The sequence below is a fragment of the Eumetopias jubatus genome, unplaced genomic scaffold (assembly GCF_037043125.1).
Source record: "Eumetopias jubatus isolate StellerSeaLion01/CBP00866 unplaced genomic scaffold, mEumJub1_p1.0 scaffold_16, whole genome shotgun sequence".
In the NCBI taxonomy this organism is placed as follows: domain Eukaryota; kingdom Metazoa; phylum Chordata; class Mammalia; order Carnivora; family Otariidae; genus Eumetopias; species Eumetopias jubatus.
The window spans coordinates 84117688-84130959 of record NW_028274822.1 but is presented as its reverse complement, the minus strand read 5'-3'; the positions used below and the strand labels follow the sequence as shown (position 1 = coordinate 84130959).

Sequence of the window (13272 nt, the reverse complement as noted above, 5' to 3'; positions counted from 1 at the left end):
AAAAGTACTGCCCAAATTCCAGAGGCAGGTCTCACTAACCACAAGCTGAATGTATGAAGCCATGAACAGATATGGAGGAAACTTAAATGCAGATTACTAAGTGAGAGAAGCCAATCTGAAAAGGCTACAAATGATTCCCAACTATAGGGCATTCTGGAAGAGGCAACACTAGGAGGACAATAAAAAGATCAGTGGCGGCCAGGGATTGGGGGAAGGAGGGATAAATAGCTAGAGCAGGAAGGATTTCTAGGGCAGTAAAACTACTCTGTACGATACCATAATGAAGACCTGTCATCATGTATTTGTCCAAACCCACAGAATGCACACCACCAAGAGTAAACTCTGGACTTCGGGTGATAATGTTACGTCGATGTAGGTTCACCAGTTGCAACAAATGTACCACCCCTGGATAACAGGGAGGGTTGTGCATGCATCGGGGGCAGGAGGTTTATGGAAAATTTCTCTACCTTCCTCTCAATTTTGCTATGAACCTAAAACTGCTCCAAAAACTAAAGTCTTAAAAAATATATATGTAGCCAAACGGAGTAGACAAGGTAAACCAACAGAGTGAGCGAAGGGCAGCATACCTGCTTGGTCCTCTTTCAGGGTGTTGGAGATAGTAGAGCCAGTAAGGGCAGCCAGCGTGGCGGACGGGGAAGCTCTGTAGCGGGAAAGTCTGCTCAGAAGCATCTCATTAATGCTTTTTGCAGATTCACCCTCTTTTCTCATTAGAATTGTGCGTTCCTGAAGTGGATTGGCTATAAATACACCATTTTCAACCTAGCATTTAAAGAAAAACAGGTCATCCTTCAGTGATACTGGTTTCTACCAAGTCAGCAGATTTCTAGTCAAAAATTGTATCATTGTGGTCTGGTTGCTCAAAAACATTTCCAAAAATTGCACCTGAGTAGATGTACACCTCAAAACTTAAGTGTTCTACAGAAACTACTGAGAACAAAAAGAAAGGCAAGTTTGAGCTTTCATTTTTCCTAACAGCACAGATTCTAAAAGCAGCGAGCCAAGTTTTATTTTTTTTAATTTTTTAATTTTTATTTCTTTTAGCGAGCCAAGTTTAATAGGTTCTACAAAAAGGTTGTTGATTAAAATTCCTTATATTGAATTCCACAGGCAGCTCTCACTAATTACAAGCTTCTGACAGGTACAAGTAAAGTGAGAGGAAAACAAATCAATCCGTTTTTGATTTACTATTAAGTACAACTAGGAAGATAATGTCGCCTCGAAATATAATTAGTGGCTAAAATCCAAATTCTGTATTGACAGCAGTTAACATTAGCCCCAGCTGCTTGGGCACTGGAACAGCAATCCTGGAGAAAGACAGACTTTGTCTGCTAAAAATACATGCCAACATCAGCTGGATCCTTGCTGGTGCTCGGCAGTTCTTCCTTCAACACTTGATTCCCCAGCAGAATCTCTGCAGTGGGGATTCCAAAATTCCTTCAATTTCAAGCTTGATTTTAAGGAGAGCACCTAGAAGTCTTTCTTGCTAAAAAGATCCAGACCTCTTACTGGAAGCTGCTCCCACTCCTCTCTCTTCCAACTCAAGTATATTTGTATTCAGCCTCATTTATCCTTCCCTTCCTCTTAATTCAGAGGAAGAAGTGCATTTACATCCTACAGTTTAAGGTTAACTCTTCCGCTTCTGCCTCCTAACTGCTCCCTTAATTAACTCCCTTCTGCCCCGTTACCGTCAGTCTCCCTTATGTCTTCCTTCTTGCTGGTTTCAAGTACACACAGACCTTCAACCTTGGTGGCCCACTGAAGCACCCTCCCTTTTCTCCACTTCCATTCACTGGTGAAATGTCTCAAATTACGTCTCATGCAGCTAGCTTCTGCACCTCCTGCCTCCTCCTAGACCCAAGCTCCTGGATCTGGCTAGAGCCTCAGAAACTCGTGCCACCAGCAAAGGCAAGTGGGACTGGCCTACTGCTGTGAGGTACAGAGACAAGAGGGAATACGAGTGCAGAGAGCGAGGCTTAACAGAAGCCAATAAAAAGCAAAGGAGTCCAATGTGGAAGGTTGGTAACAGAGAAGCAGCAAGAAAAAGCAAGCAAATTCAGAAGCACAGCCAGGAAAGGTCCCAGAGAGGGCTGCACATAGCTGGGGAGACTTTTATGACACATTCACAAGTGATAAGAGAAAGGATTTCTTGGAGAGTCCAAAAATGCTATTTCCTTGCCCCTATTTCTTCCCCTGTTAGAGGCACTTAACTCCACCCCCTCTAACAAGTGGACGTCCTTGATGGTCTATGCATAACCTGAAACCAAAACCATCTACCTCTTCCTTATCTTCCATATGGGCTCTGCCATCGTTGCCAGCCTTCTTGGGGTTCTCTTTCCTCAGTTTTGGTGGAACACAATCCTGGTTTATGTCTTTTTAATACGAACCCTTACTTCCGTGTAAGGTACTCTGCTAGTGAGTAGAACCAACACAGTCCCTGCCCTCCCTGCTCTCCTATTTTTTGGTTCCACATCTCCACTTACTGAAACAGAAGCTTGCCTAGGATTAGACCCAGGCTCTGGTGTCTAAGACCTCTGCCTGGACAATCTGTCCGTAGATCTTCCTGTGGCTGGCTCTTTCTGATCGTTCAGGTCTCAGAATATCACGTTCTCAAAGAGACCTTCCTGATTACCAATCTAAAGAAGAATCTCCTCCACCCCTCCCCAAGCCAGAGCACATCACCCTGTTCTGTGCTACCCACACAGCGCTTACTGCTCTCTCAAGTTATCTCACTCATTAATTCATTTACTGTTTGCTCTTCTACCTCCCCCAGCCGTATGGAATGCCGGCTCCCGGAGAACAGGGACTCTGCCTGCCTCATTCACCATAACATCCTCAGCACTCAAGGGACAGCAATAAATACTTGATGCCTTGCTGAATAAACAAACCAGCGTCCTCACTTGAATCTAATCCCACCTCTTCGTGGTGTGACTCCCACGTTCCTATAAACAGACCCATCCTTGCTACTGAGATCCAGTCCCACCCTCTCTGACTGCCTCCCACTCCCCGGCATTTCCTCTCGAATAGCCTACTATCGCCTAAAATGTAACACATCCACATCGGTCTCCCCCCCACCCTCCGGCTAGAGCAACCTTTACCAAGCATAGCTCTATTTATGTCCCACAACTCTAGGAAGAACCCTTCAAAGGCATCCAAGATAAAAATCAATCACTCTAAGCTCGGCATTCAAAGCATTACCCAATCCAGCCCCATGAGAACAATCAATGGAGACCTTAAAAAAAACTATGCCATTGTGTTCAAGTACTGTGAAAACACCAAGCAGCTGATAAAGCACGGGGTTGGGCGGGGGGGCACGAGGGCTGCAGTTTGGTGCACAGAGTGGTAAATCTGGGAACCTCTACTTGGCAGAGAAGCTCCTCAGGAGGGAAAAGTGACTGATCTAGAAAGGAGGGAAAGAGCCTAAGAGGAGTAAGCAGCAGCGAGTTAGTAGTGCCAAGAAGCTTCCCTCCTGGCTGCCTCCCGGCACAAGCCACCATCCTCTTAAGCCTGAGGACCGAACCAGCCTGTTAACTGGCCTCCCATTTCCACCCTGAAAGCCTAATGCTCTCCTCTCTGCACACCAGCCAATGATCATTCACTAACATAAACAAAACCTCTGGTCTCAGAACCCTGCAGTGGCTTCCCAAGACACTTAAACTCAAACTACTGTTAAGGCCCACACAGTCCATCCTCCATGGACTTCCCAGCCTCGCCGGCTTCTGTTCACCCTTTCTCACTATGTGTTAGGCCACACTGGCCTTCTGTCACACCTCCAAAATGCCAAGCTTCCTCCTAACTCCAGGCCTTGTGACTTGCTGTTCCCTCTTCCTGGATTAAACAACTATTCCAGTTTGCCCAGGCCTGTCCTGGTTTTAGCACCGAGGCCCATGACCGTCTCAGCCCCAGGTAAACTGGGATGGTTGGTCACTCTATCCATCAGGATGGATGGCTGCTTATCATTCAGGTCTCAGATCCAATCCAATGTCCTTCCTTAGAAAGACTGGATCTGCCGGGTGAACTGAAGTAGCTCCCCACCTCCGCCCCACTCACAATCACATCGTCCTGTTTTATTTTCTCGCTTCTTTTATTTATCATTAGCTGAAATGGTTTTGTTCTTACTAACTCCCTACCCTAATGTGAGCTCCTTTAAAACAAAGGCCTGTTACCCTGCTACCCAAAGAGACGTAGTAGGTACTGGATTAATACTGATGATTGGAGGGCATCTCAGTCATCCAGATCATAATTTAAAGGAAATAATAAACCTGTGGGGAAAAGTGTCCATTACTATGCTGACCATATGTTTAAGAAGGGACATAAAGAGGACAAAATAGCACTAAGATGATCACCGAATCTATCTAAAGAATAGCAGTTTATAGAGAGTATGTATAGGCAGGAAGACCTCAGAACAAAACAGAAGATGTAAAAACTGTGCACTGAAAAGGTAAAAAAGGAGTTATAGAAGATTCTGTTATACTGCAGTCTTAAAGGCCAGAGTCTAAGTATCTTAAAATTTCAAAAGCCTGTGACTCCAAGTGGCAGGCTATCACACTGATGCATCCTGGAGTCATGCCCTCGTTTAGTTCCCTCGCACACGGACTCTGGCCTTGGCCATCAGAAAGCATGATGCAAGCAGAGGCTTGAGGAGCACTGGTGCTCTTGAAAAGCCAGAGAATGAGAGGCGGTCTTGACTATTAAAGCCCCAATCAAGCTCCAAGCTGAATGAAGCTGCAGGGGTGACCTCAGCTTCACCACACAGAGAAGAACTGCCACACAACTGAGCCCCGCCAACCTCTAAGTCATTACTGCTTGGAGTCACTTAGTTTTGAGGTCGTTTGTTGAGAAGATAACTGAAATTCCCCCAAAATCAGAGATTGTTTCATATTAGTAGTCAGACAGGGTATTCTCTATATTCCCTTCACGTTGTACTCCTAATTATATGCCTAAAGTCGACTTTATATAATGATCACTTCTCTACTCCATTGTGAGTTAATGAGAAATCATTTGGAGAGACCAGCACAGCCAGTTAGATCCTGCTTTGATTACCTATTCATTTTAGTCAGGCTTCAATCCTTCAGTTTTCCCTCAATCCTAAATACCAATAATACACCTATTTTGTAGATCAAACTCAGCTGATTTTTCATAAGAAATGACAACTGAAGAAGCTGGTGGTATTTGAGGTGCCAAAAATAGTTTTTTAATATTTAATTTCTGGGGGAGCATGGGTGGCTCAGTCGGTCAAGTGCCCAACTCTTGATTTCAGCTCGGGTCACGTAGGGTTGTGAGATCAAGTCCCGTGTGGGGCTCCGTGCTGGGCATGGACTCTGCTTGAAATTCTCTCCCCCTCCCCCAACCCTGTGCTCACGCTCATGCTTTCTCAAAAAATATATGTTTAATTCCTCTCCTGATTATAAAACATATGGTCTCTTCTATAGCTATTTAGTCTCTTTAAGAATCTTTAAATCTTGCTTTATTCTTGACCCAAAAGCTGCCATGAACTATTAAAACCAGATCCTGCTTAAAACGCTCTAAAAGCTCCCCATGTCCCCTAGAATAAAATCCAAATACCTTGCAAGGCCCTACATGAAACGGCCCTGGCTACCTATCTGACCTTACCCATCACCACCACTAACTACTCACTTGCATGAGGTACACAATGTGTACAACGTGTGACTCTTGACCTCAGGGTTGTGAGTTCAAGCCCCACATGGTCACAGAGTTTAATTTTTTTTTTTTTTTTTTAAAGGGAGGCGGTGGCTGGCTGGCTCAGTTGGTAGGGTATGCGACTTTTGATCTCGGGGTTTTGAGTTCAAGCCCCATGCTGGCACAGAGCTTACTTTTAAAAAAAAAGTATAACAAATTACCATTTGTGTAAAAACAGAAAAGGAAAAAATGTACATGTGTATTTGTACATGTTCATTTTAGGAAGAATACAGAAGAAAGTGTTAACATTATTTGCCCCTGGGGAGGGAAGAAAATGAATTAGGAGGCAGGTAAGTGAGAGACTTTTGTATCATTTGAATTTTTATAACTATGTAAATAGATTATTAAAAAGTATTCAAAACAATGTAACCATCACTAAATTTGGAAAGAAATTTATCAGTACTTCCAAGTTATCTGGGTGAAACCATAATTCATAGTAAACCTAATTCTTTCCAATAATTATCATTAGCCACATCTAAGTAGCAAATATTTATATTTAGAAACCAAAATTTTTCATGAAGCAGAAAAGTAAAGAATTTTAGTATTCAGCCTTTTAAAAAAGGAAACGCTGCCATTTGGGACAACATGGATGGGCCTTGAGAGTATTATACTAAGTGAATAAATCAGATTGAGAAAGACAAATACTGTATGATCTCACTTTGGAAGATAAAAAAAAGGTCAAACTCACAGAAACAGAAAAAACTGTGGTTGCGAGGGGCTGTGGGGTGAGAGAGATGGGAGATGTCGGTCAAAGAGTACAAACTCTCAGTTAGAGAACGAGTGAGCTCGGGGGTCTAACGTGAGTGAGCTCCGGGGATCTAACGTCTGGCACGGTGACTACAGCTAGTCCCCATGTGTACTTAAAAGGTCCTAAGGGCGTACCTTAAATGCTACCATACACGCAGACACGAATGTGGTAAACATAGGTGACGGATATTAACAACTGATTATGGCAATCATTTCACAATATACACATACGTCCAATCATCACCTTAAAAACTTATTTGTCAGCAATACTTCAGTAAAGCTGGGGGGGTGGAGAATTTCAGGGATCGAACGCTTTGAATCATCTACTGGAGAGCCCTCATTTTATAGATAAGCTTTTTTGTCTGGTTTGGCCAGGGCAGTTCATCAGAGGACTATAGCTAAGACCTATAATTTGTCAATTTTGAAGATGACTTTATTATCTGTTCAATAATTTAAAATTTTAAAAACAGGGTGCCTAGGTGGCTCAGTCATTAAGCAACTGTGTTCTGCTCAGGTCATGATCCCAGGGTCCTGGGATCGAGCCCCACATCAGGCTCTCTGCTCAGCAGGCATCCCTGGGGCATGCGACTCTTGATCTTGGGCTCAGGGGTTCAAGCCCCACACTGACAAAGATTACTAAAAAATTAAAATTTTTAAGCCCATTTTTAAACTTTTAAAACAAAAAGATGATGGAAAGCAAGCCTTGCTACAGGCAATTTTTTTTTTTTTTTTTAAGATTTTGAGAGAGAGAGTATGAACAGGGAAGGGGGAGAGGGAGAGGGAGAAGGAGAGGGATAGGCAGACTCCCCACTCAGTGGGGAAACCAACATGGGACTCAATCCCAGGACCTCCAGGATCATGACTGAAGGGGAAGTCAGATGTTTTAACCAACTGAGCCACCCAGGTGCCCTGAGGCAACCAAATTTCTGATGCTTCCATTCATCCAATGAATATTCTGTAAATATCTACTGTGTGCCAAGCATTATTCCAGGTGCTGGGGACACAACAGTCAACAAGAGAGACCCAAATCCCTGTCCTCCTGGAGCTGACATTCTAGGCCAAGCAGACAGTCAACAGATAAGCAAACAGATGGATAGTAATGAGTTATAAAGAAAAATAAAGCAGGGTAAAAGGGATGGGATTTAATTTCATAATTTCTATTTTATTTAAAGAGAGCAAGTGCATGCATGAGTGAGTGTGAGAGTGCGGTGGTGGCGAGGGGGGAATCAAGGGACGGGGGTGGGGTGGGGTGGGGAAGGACCGAGGGAGAAAGGGAGAGGATCTCAGGCTGATTCAGCACTCTGCGTGCAGAGTCTAGTATGGGGCTTGATCCCATGACCCAGATATCATGACCTGAGCTAAAATCATGAGTCACTTAACCAACTGAGCCACCCAGGTGCCCCACATATAAAATGTTTTCTATAGAATGGTAAGAAAGGTCTTTTTAATAAGGTGCTTATTGGAGCAGAGACCTAAAAAAAGTGAAAACAAGTCACATGCTTATCTGGGAGAGGTCAGCCCAGCACGACAGCCCCAAGGTGTGTCTGCAGGTGAGCAAGGAGGCCGGCTGTGGCTAGCGCAGTGCGTGAGACGGAGAGCTGTAGGTGCAGATAATAGTAGGTGAAGAAGGGGCCCACCTTGGAGGTGGAGCAGGCAGCATTTGCTGACTAGACATGGAATTTGGGAGGGGAAAAAAGGATTCAAGAGTAACACTAAAGGTCTTGAGCGCCTGTGTGGCTCAGCTGTTTAAGCATCTGACTTTGGCCCAGGTTATGATCCTGGGGGTCCTGGGATTGAGTCCCACAGTCAGTCAGTTGGACTCTGGGCTCAACGGGGAGTCTGCTTCTCCCTCTGCCCCTCCCCCCACTCATGCTCTCTCAAATAAAATCTTTAAAAAAAAAAAAATAACACTAAAGGTCTCTAGCCAGCACTAGAAGGACACAGACACCATCAACTGAGAAGGGAAAGCTTCCAGCAAGAGAAGCTCTGGGGCAAAATCAGGAATATGGCTGGGGGCATATTTAGCTTGCAGTGATGATGAGACTTCCAACTGGAAAAGTCTCATGTCCTGTGCACATACAAATCACACCCACATCGATATGCAGCCAGAGCTCCGGGGACAGGTTCTGGCTGAGCAGATTTGAGCACCATCAGTACAGAGGTGTTTAAAGCTACATGACCGTAGGAGACCAGCCAGGGAGTAAGAGCAGACAGCGACAGAAGGCATCCTGGAAATAGGTCCGGAAGCACGTAATTGTTGAGAGGTAGGGAAGATGGGCCTGAGCAGGAACAACCAGTGGCAGAAGTCCTATGGGAAGTCCCACAAGCCAAGTGAAACAGTTTCAAAATGGGGGCATGATAAACCACATTAAATACTGCTAAAAGGTCAAGTAAAAAGACAAGGAAGTTGACCTTGAACTCAGTAAGGTGCAAGTCCCTGGCCGACATGAAGAGCTAGCTGTTCTGGTGGCGAGGGGTGAGGATACAAGACTGACTGGAGCAGGCTCAAGACAGAATGGAAGGAAAGGACATAAAAACAGTAAGAATAAACTCTTTCAAAAGTAGTGCTATAACAGGAAGCCAAAGATAGGAGAGTGGAGGTGGTACGGGTCAAGGGAGTTGTTTTTGTTTTTCTTTCCCTATAAGACAGGATCTCCTCTAATGTATTTGTATGCGGCGGTGAATGAACTGTTGAAAGGAAAGCTGTTAATGTAGGAGGACAATTGCAGAAAGAACCGCCCCCCACCCCAACTTTTATTACACAACAGGTAGTGAATACAGTATTCTGAACCTAGCTTTTTGTACTAAATGTAACTTGGCAATTAATCTACTTGGTCTATGCAGATCTGCCTCATACTTTTTAATGGCTGTACAGTGTTCCTTCCCACAGACGTACCAGAAGCAGTGAGCCAGAGATTTGTGTTTAGCTTCCCAAGTCAGCATTTTAGAAGCTGCTAAACTAGTGGCTAGTGATGCTTAATTTATCTGATGAAAAACTTCAAACATACAAAAATGAGAATAGTTTAATGAACCTCCTTCCAGATTCAACTACAATCCAGATATTGCCACACTGGTTTGACCTATCGCTTTTTTTGCTCAAGCGTTTTAAGATTTTATTTATTTATTTGAGATAGAGAGCATGAGAGGAAAGAGGGTCAGAGGGAAAAGCAGACTCCCCGCTGAGCAGGGAGCCCGATGTGGGACTCGATCCCGGGACTCCAGGATCATGACCTGAGCCGAAGGCAGTCACTTAACCAACTGAGCCACCCAGGCGCCCTTGCTCAAGCGTTTTAAAGCATATCCCGGGGGCACCTGGGTGGGTCAGATGGCTGAGCATCTGCCTTCAGCTCAGGTCATGATCTCCAGGTCCTGGGAGGGAGCTCCATGTTGGGCTCCTTGCTCAGCGGGGAGTCTGCTTCTCCCTCTGCCTCTCCCCCTGCTTATACTCTCTCTCTCTCTCTCTCTCAAATGAATAAATCTTAATACATATATTTTAAAAAACATTTTTAAAAAGCGTATCTCAGACATGTAATTTCACTTCTGAATACCTCACTACGCATCTCTAAAAATGTGGACATTCTTATAGAACCACAATTCACATACTTTAAAAAGAAATTAAAAATAATCCTTTGGTTTCATTTAATATTCATTTTATATTCAAATTCTGAACTGTCTCTAAAACGTTTAATGGTTTGATTCAGACTCCAAAAATGATTCAAAGGTTGTTCTTGTAATCTAACGCAGGTTCCTTCAGCCCCAACTTTTCATTTCATGCCACTGACAGAGGCTATTTTAGTTGTTCTATTTCCTCCAGGGCAGGTATGGGCTTTTGATTGTATGACTGTATGTCTAAAAATACCTTTGTTGTCTTTACACTTGATGGACCCTTTGGATGACTAACTTCTGGGCTGGAAATCAGTTTCCCTCAATTTTGAGAGCACCACTCCGTTTGTGTACCATTAATGCTACTGAATAGGATGAGGCTTTCTTTATTCCTCATTTGTAAAGGATTTTATCTCTAGAAGCTTCAGAACCTTCTCTTTACTCCTGATCATCTGAAATTTCAGGATGATGTGCCACCGTGTGGGCATTTTTCATTCACTGTGTCAGATACCAGTTAATCTAGACACCAGGGTCCTTTAGTCTGACGTTTCTCTTCTACTCCTGCTTTGATCATGCCGTCCTCTTTGTTTCCTGTTCTCTTTTTGGAAATCCTATTACTATGACTTCAAAAAAAAAAAAAAATGTAAGGAGCAATCCATCTAATCTCTTCTCTCGTATTTACTGTTCTTTATTCTACTCTGTCCTACTTTCTGGGAGATTTCTTATCTTTAACCATTTTTTTCAATGTTGACAACCATAGTCTTAATTTCCAGGAGCTCTTGCTCATTCTGATCTTTTCTCATGACCTCCTGTGTTATTATATGAAAGCAAGATCTCAGAGCTCACATAGTTAGTGTTTACAAAGTTTTATTCTACTGCTATTGGCTGTTTTTCTGATTTTCAATTTTCATATTGAAGACTTTCCTCATTGGTCTAGAGATCCTTGGTTGTCTTTTTAAAAAAATTTTTAATATGGTACTTTTTAAATGTATACAAAAGAATAATAACAAGCTCCCCCATGCACCCATCACCTGGCTTCAATAATTCAAAAAAAAAAAGTTGGCAAAATATTTTTTTTTTAAAGATTTTATTTATTTGAGAGAGAGAGAGAGAGAGAGAGAGAGAAACAGCATTAGAGGGGAAAAGGTCAGAGGGGGAAGCAGGCTCCCCGCTGAGCTGGGAGCCCGATGTGGGACTCGATCCCGGGACTCCGGGATCATGACCTGAGCCGAAGGCAGTCGCTTAACCAACTGAGCCACCCAGGTGCCCCGGCAGAATATTTATAATCTATTCCTCCTTCCCTCCACATATACCTCTTCAAAGTTTGGGGTTTTGTTGGGTTGGGGTTTTTTGGTTTTGTTTTGTTTCTGGGTTGTGGGTCTTTTTGTTTTGTATTGTCTTGTTTTTTTGGTATCTGCTCTTGTTTTAAACAGTTCAGCACTAATCAGGAATGCTGTGCACATGGCTGAGGCTTGCTTACTGGAAGACCTCACTTCTTGTGGGTGATTCACTAGGGCAGCAAGCCTTTTCCTTAAATGAACACCAGTGTCCATACACAGAAATCTTTTTTCCAGAGTCATTCAGTTTCTTCAGAAAATAAAGTCCAGTCTTTCACCTAGGCAGCCAGTATCTGAGTACAAATGTGTACATCAGCAAAGGGGAGGACAGTTGCTTTTAGTAACTTTCAGCCTATACGCCTCTTACCATGGCTCTACATCACACCTTATGCCTCCAATTCCCAAGACTCTCTAAGATTGGTAGGGATGACTCATCTCTCTTCCTCTTGGTCTTCCCCTAAATATACACGCACTTCAAGTCTAGGCTTGCCCCACACTAAGACAGGAAGGGACACTATCTCCATCTCCTAAAGAAGAGGAATGAGAGATGCAGCCTAGAGCTGAGGAACAAGAGAAAGAGGTTTCACTGCAAGTTACAAAGATAACCAAAAGAGGAATTAAAATTAATAAAATAAATGCACTATGAGGAAGAAGAAAAGAGTAGGAATTAGACCAAATCCTCGTCTATCGCAGGGAGAAAAATAACACGAAATATATGGAGTGCAAAAATCAAAAAACAGCAATATAAATTTTTTAATTAGAGAAATGAAGGCAACCACCAGAAGAAGGAAAAGTGGAAACCATGAAAGTGAGCACCTACGAGAAGCTGCCAGCGACCAGGGTGAGGGGCTCTCACTTTTCATGAGGAGCCCGGATGTGCTACCTGAAGATTTGGTCCATGTTCATGTAGCTCTTTGATACAGTTTTTTCTTTTAACTTAACAGAAGCATATCAGAGAAAGGGAAATTTCTTTAATGTTTTCCCATTATACTTAGGATAAAGACTTAGATCACATAGTCGGCTGGGAAGTCTGTTAAAAACAACAACAAAAAGCTTTTCTGACAATTATGAACACATGTTCAAGTAGTAAAATCTCTAGCAGACCAATTCAAAGACTCACTGTGGCTGGAACAACTTATAAAAAAGATGATGATTAAACTGAGAAACTAGATAGAAAAAAAAGAGAATGTACTCTATATTAGACTCCTGATTGATAGCTAGCTGGCAGATCGGTGACAGGTTTCCCAGAAGAAGTTTAAATACTACCAAAATTTATTCAAAAATTACTTCAGTGGGCTTTTTTTCCAGGATTATGAATTTCTTCCCAGAAGGAGGCTGTAAATTACATCATTAAAAAATGTTTTGTCACAGATTGGCTTTGGGCAATTTTTTCTTTTACAGTTCTCCAACAATGGAAATGTTCTAGATCTTTGATGTTTAATACAGAAGCCAGTCACATGTGGCTACTGAGCACTTGAAGCATGGCTAATGTGAGTGAGCAAGTGAAGTTTTAATTTTATTTAATTCTAATTTAAATTTAAGTAGCCACATGTGGCTACAGGCTACCACAGTAGACAAGTGCAATTCCAGACTCCATGGCTCCTATTCTCTTCTTACACTAAGCTCTCCCCTCTGTATTCCAGCCACTCTGGCCCACTGTCATTTCCTAAACACACATGCTTACTCCTACCACAGGGCCTTTGCACCTGTGGTCTCTTCTTCCTAGAATGTTCTACTCTTCCCATTCCCCAACTTCTTCATCTGGTTAACTACGACTTTTCCTTCGCTACCTAAAATCATCTTATCCGTTTATTTGCTCACTTCTTTATGGTTAAATTTTTGTCACTCCAACACTACCCACTCCAAC

At 43.0% G+C, this 13272-nt stretch overlaps 1 protein-coding gene across 6 annotated transcripts in view; it reads right to left on the bottom strand.

Annotated features, from left to right (window-relative positions):
* Positions 1–13272, bottom strand: part of HECTD4 (HECT domain E3 ubiquitin protein ligase 4) — a 183527-nt gene that overhangs the window by 105993 nt on the left and 64262 nt on the right. For all 6 annotated transcript variants that reach the window (XM_028116433.2, XM_028116435.2, XM_028116436.2 and 3 more), the window contains exon 8: positions 588–780. In XM_028116433.2, the coding sequence (XP_027972234.2) occupies positions 588–780 (193 nt within the window). The remainder of the gene's footprint in view (positions 1–587; positions 781–13272) is intronic.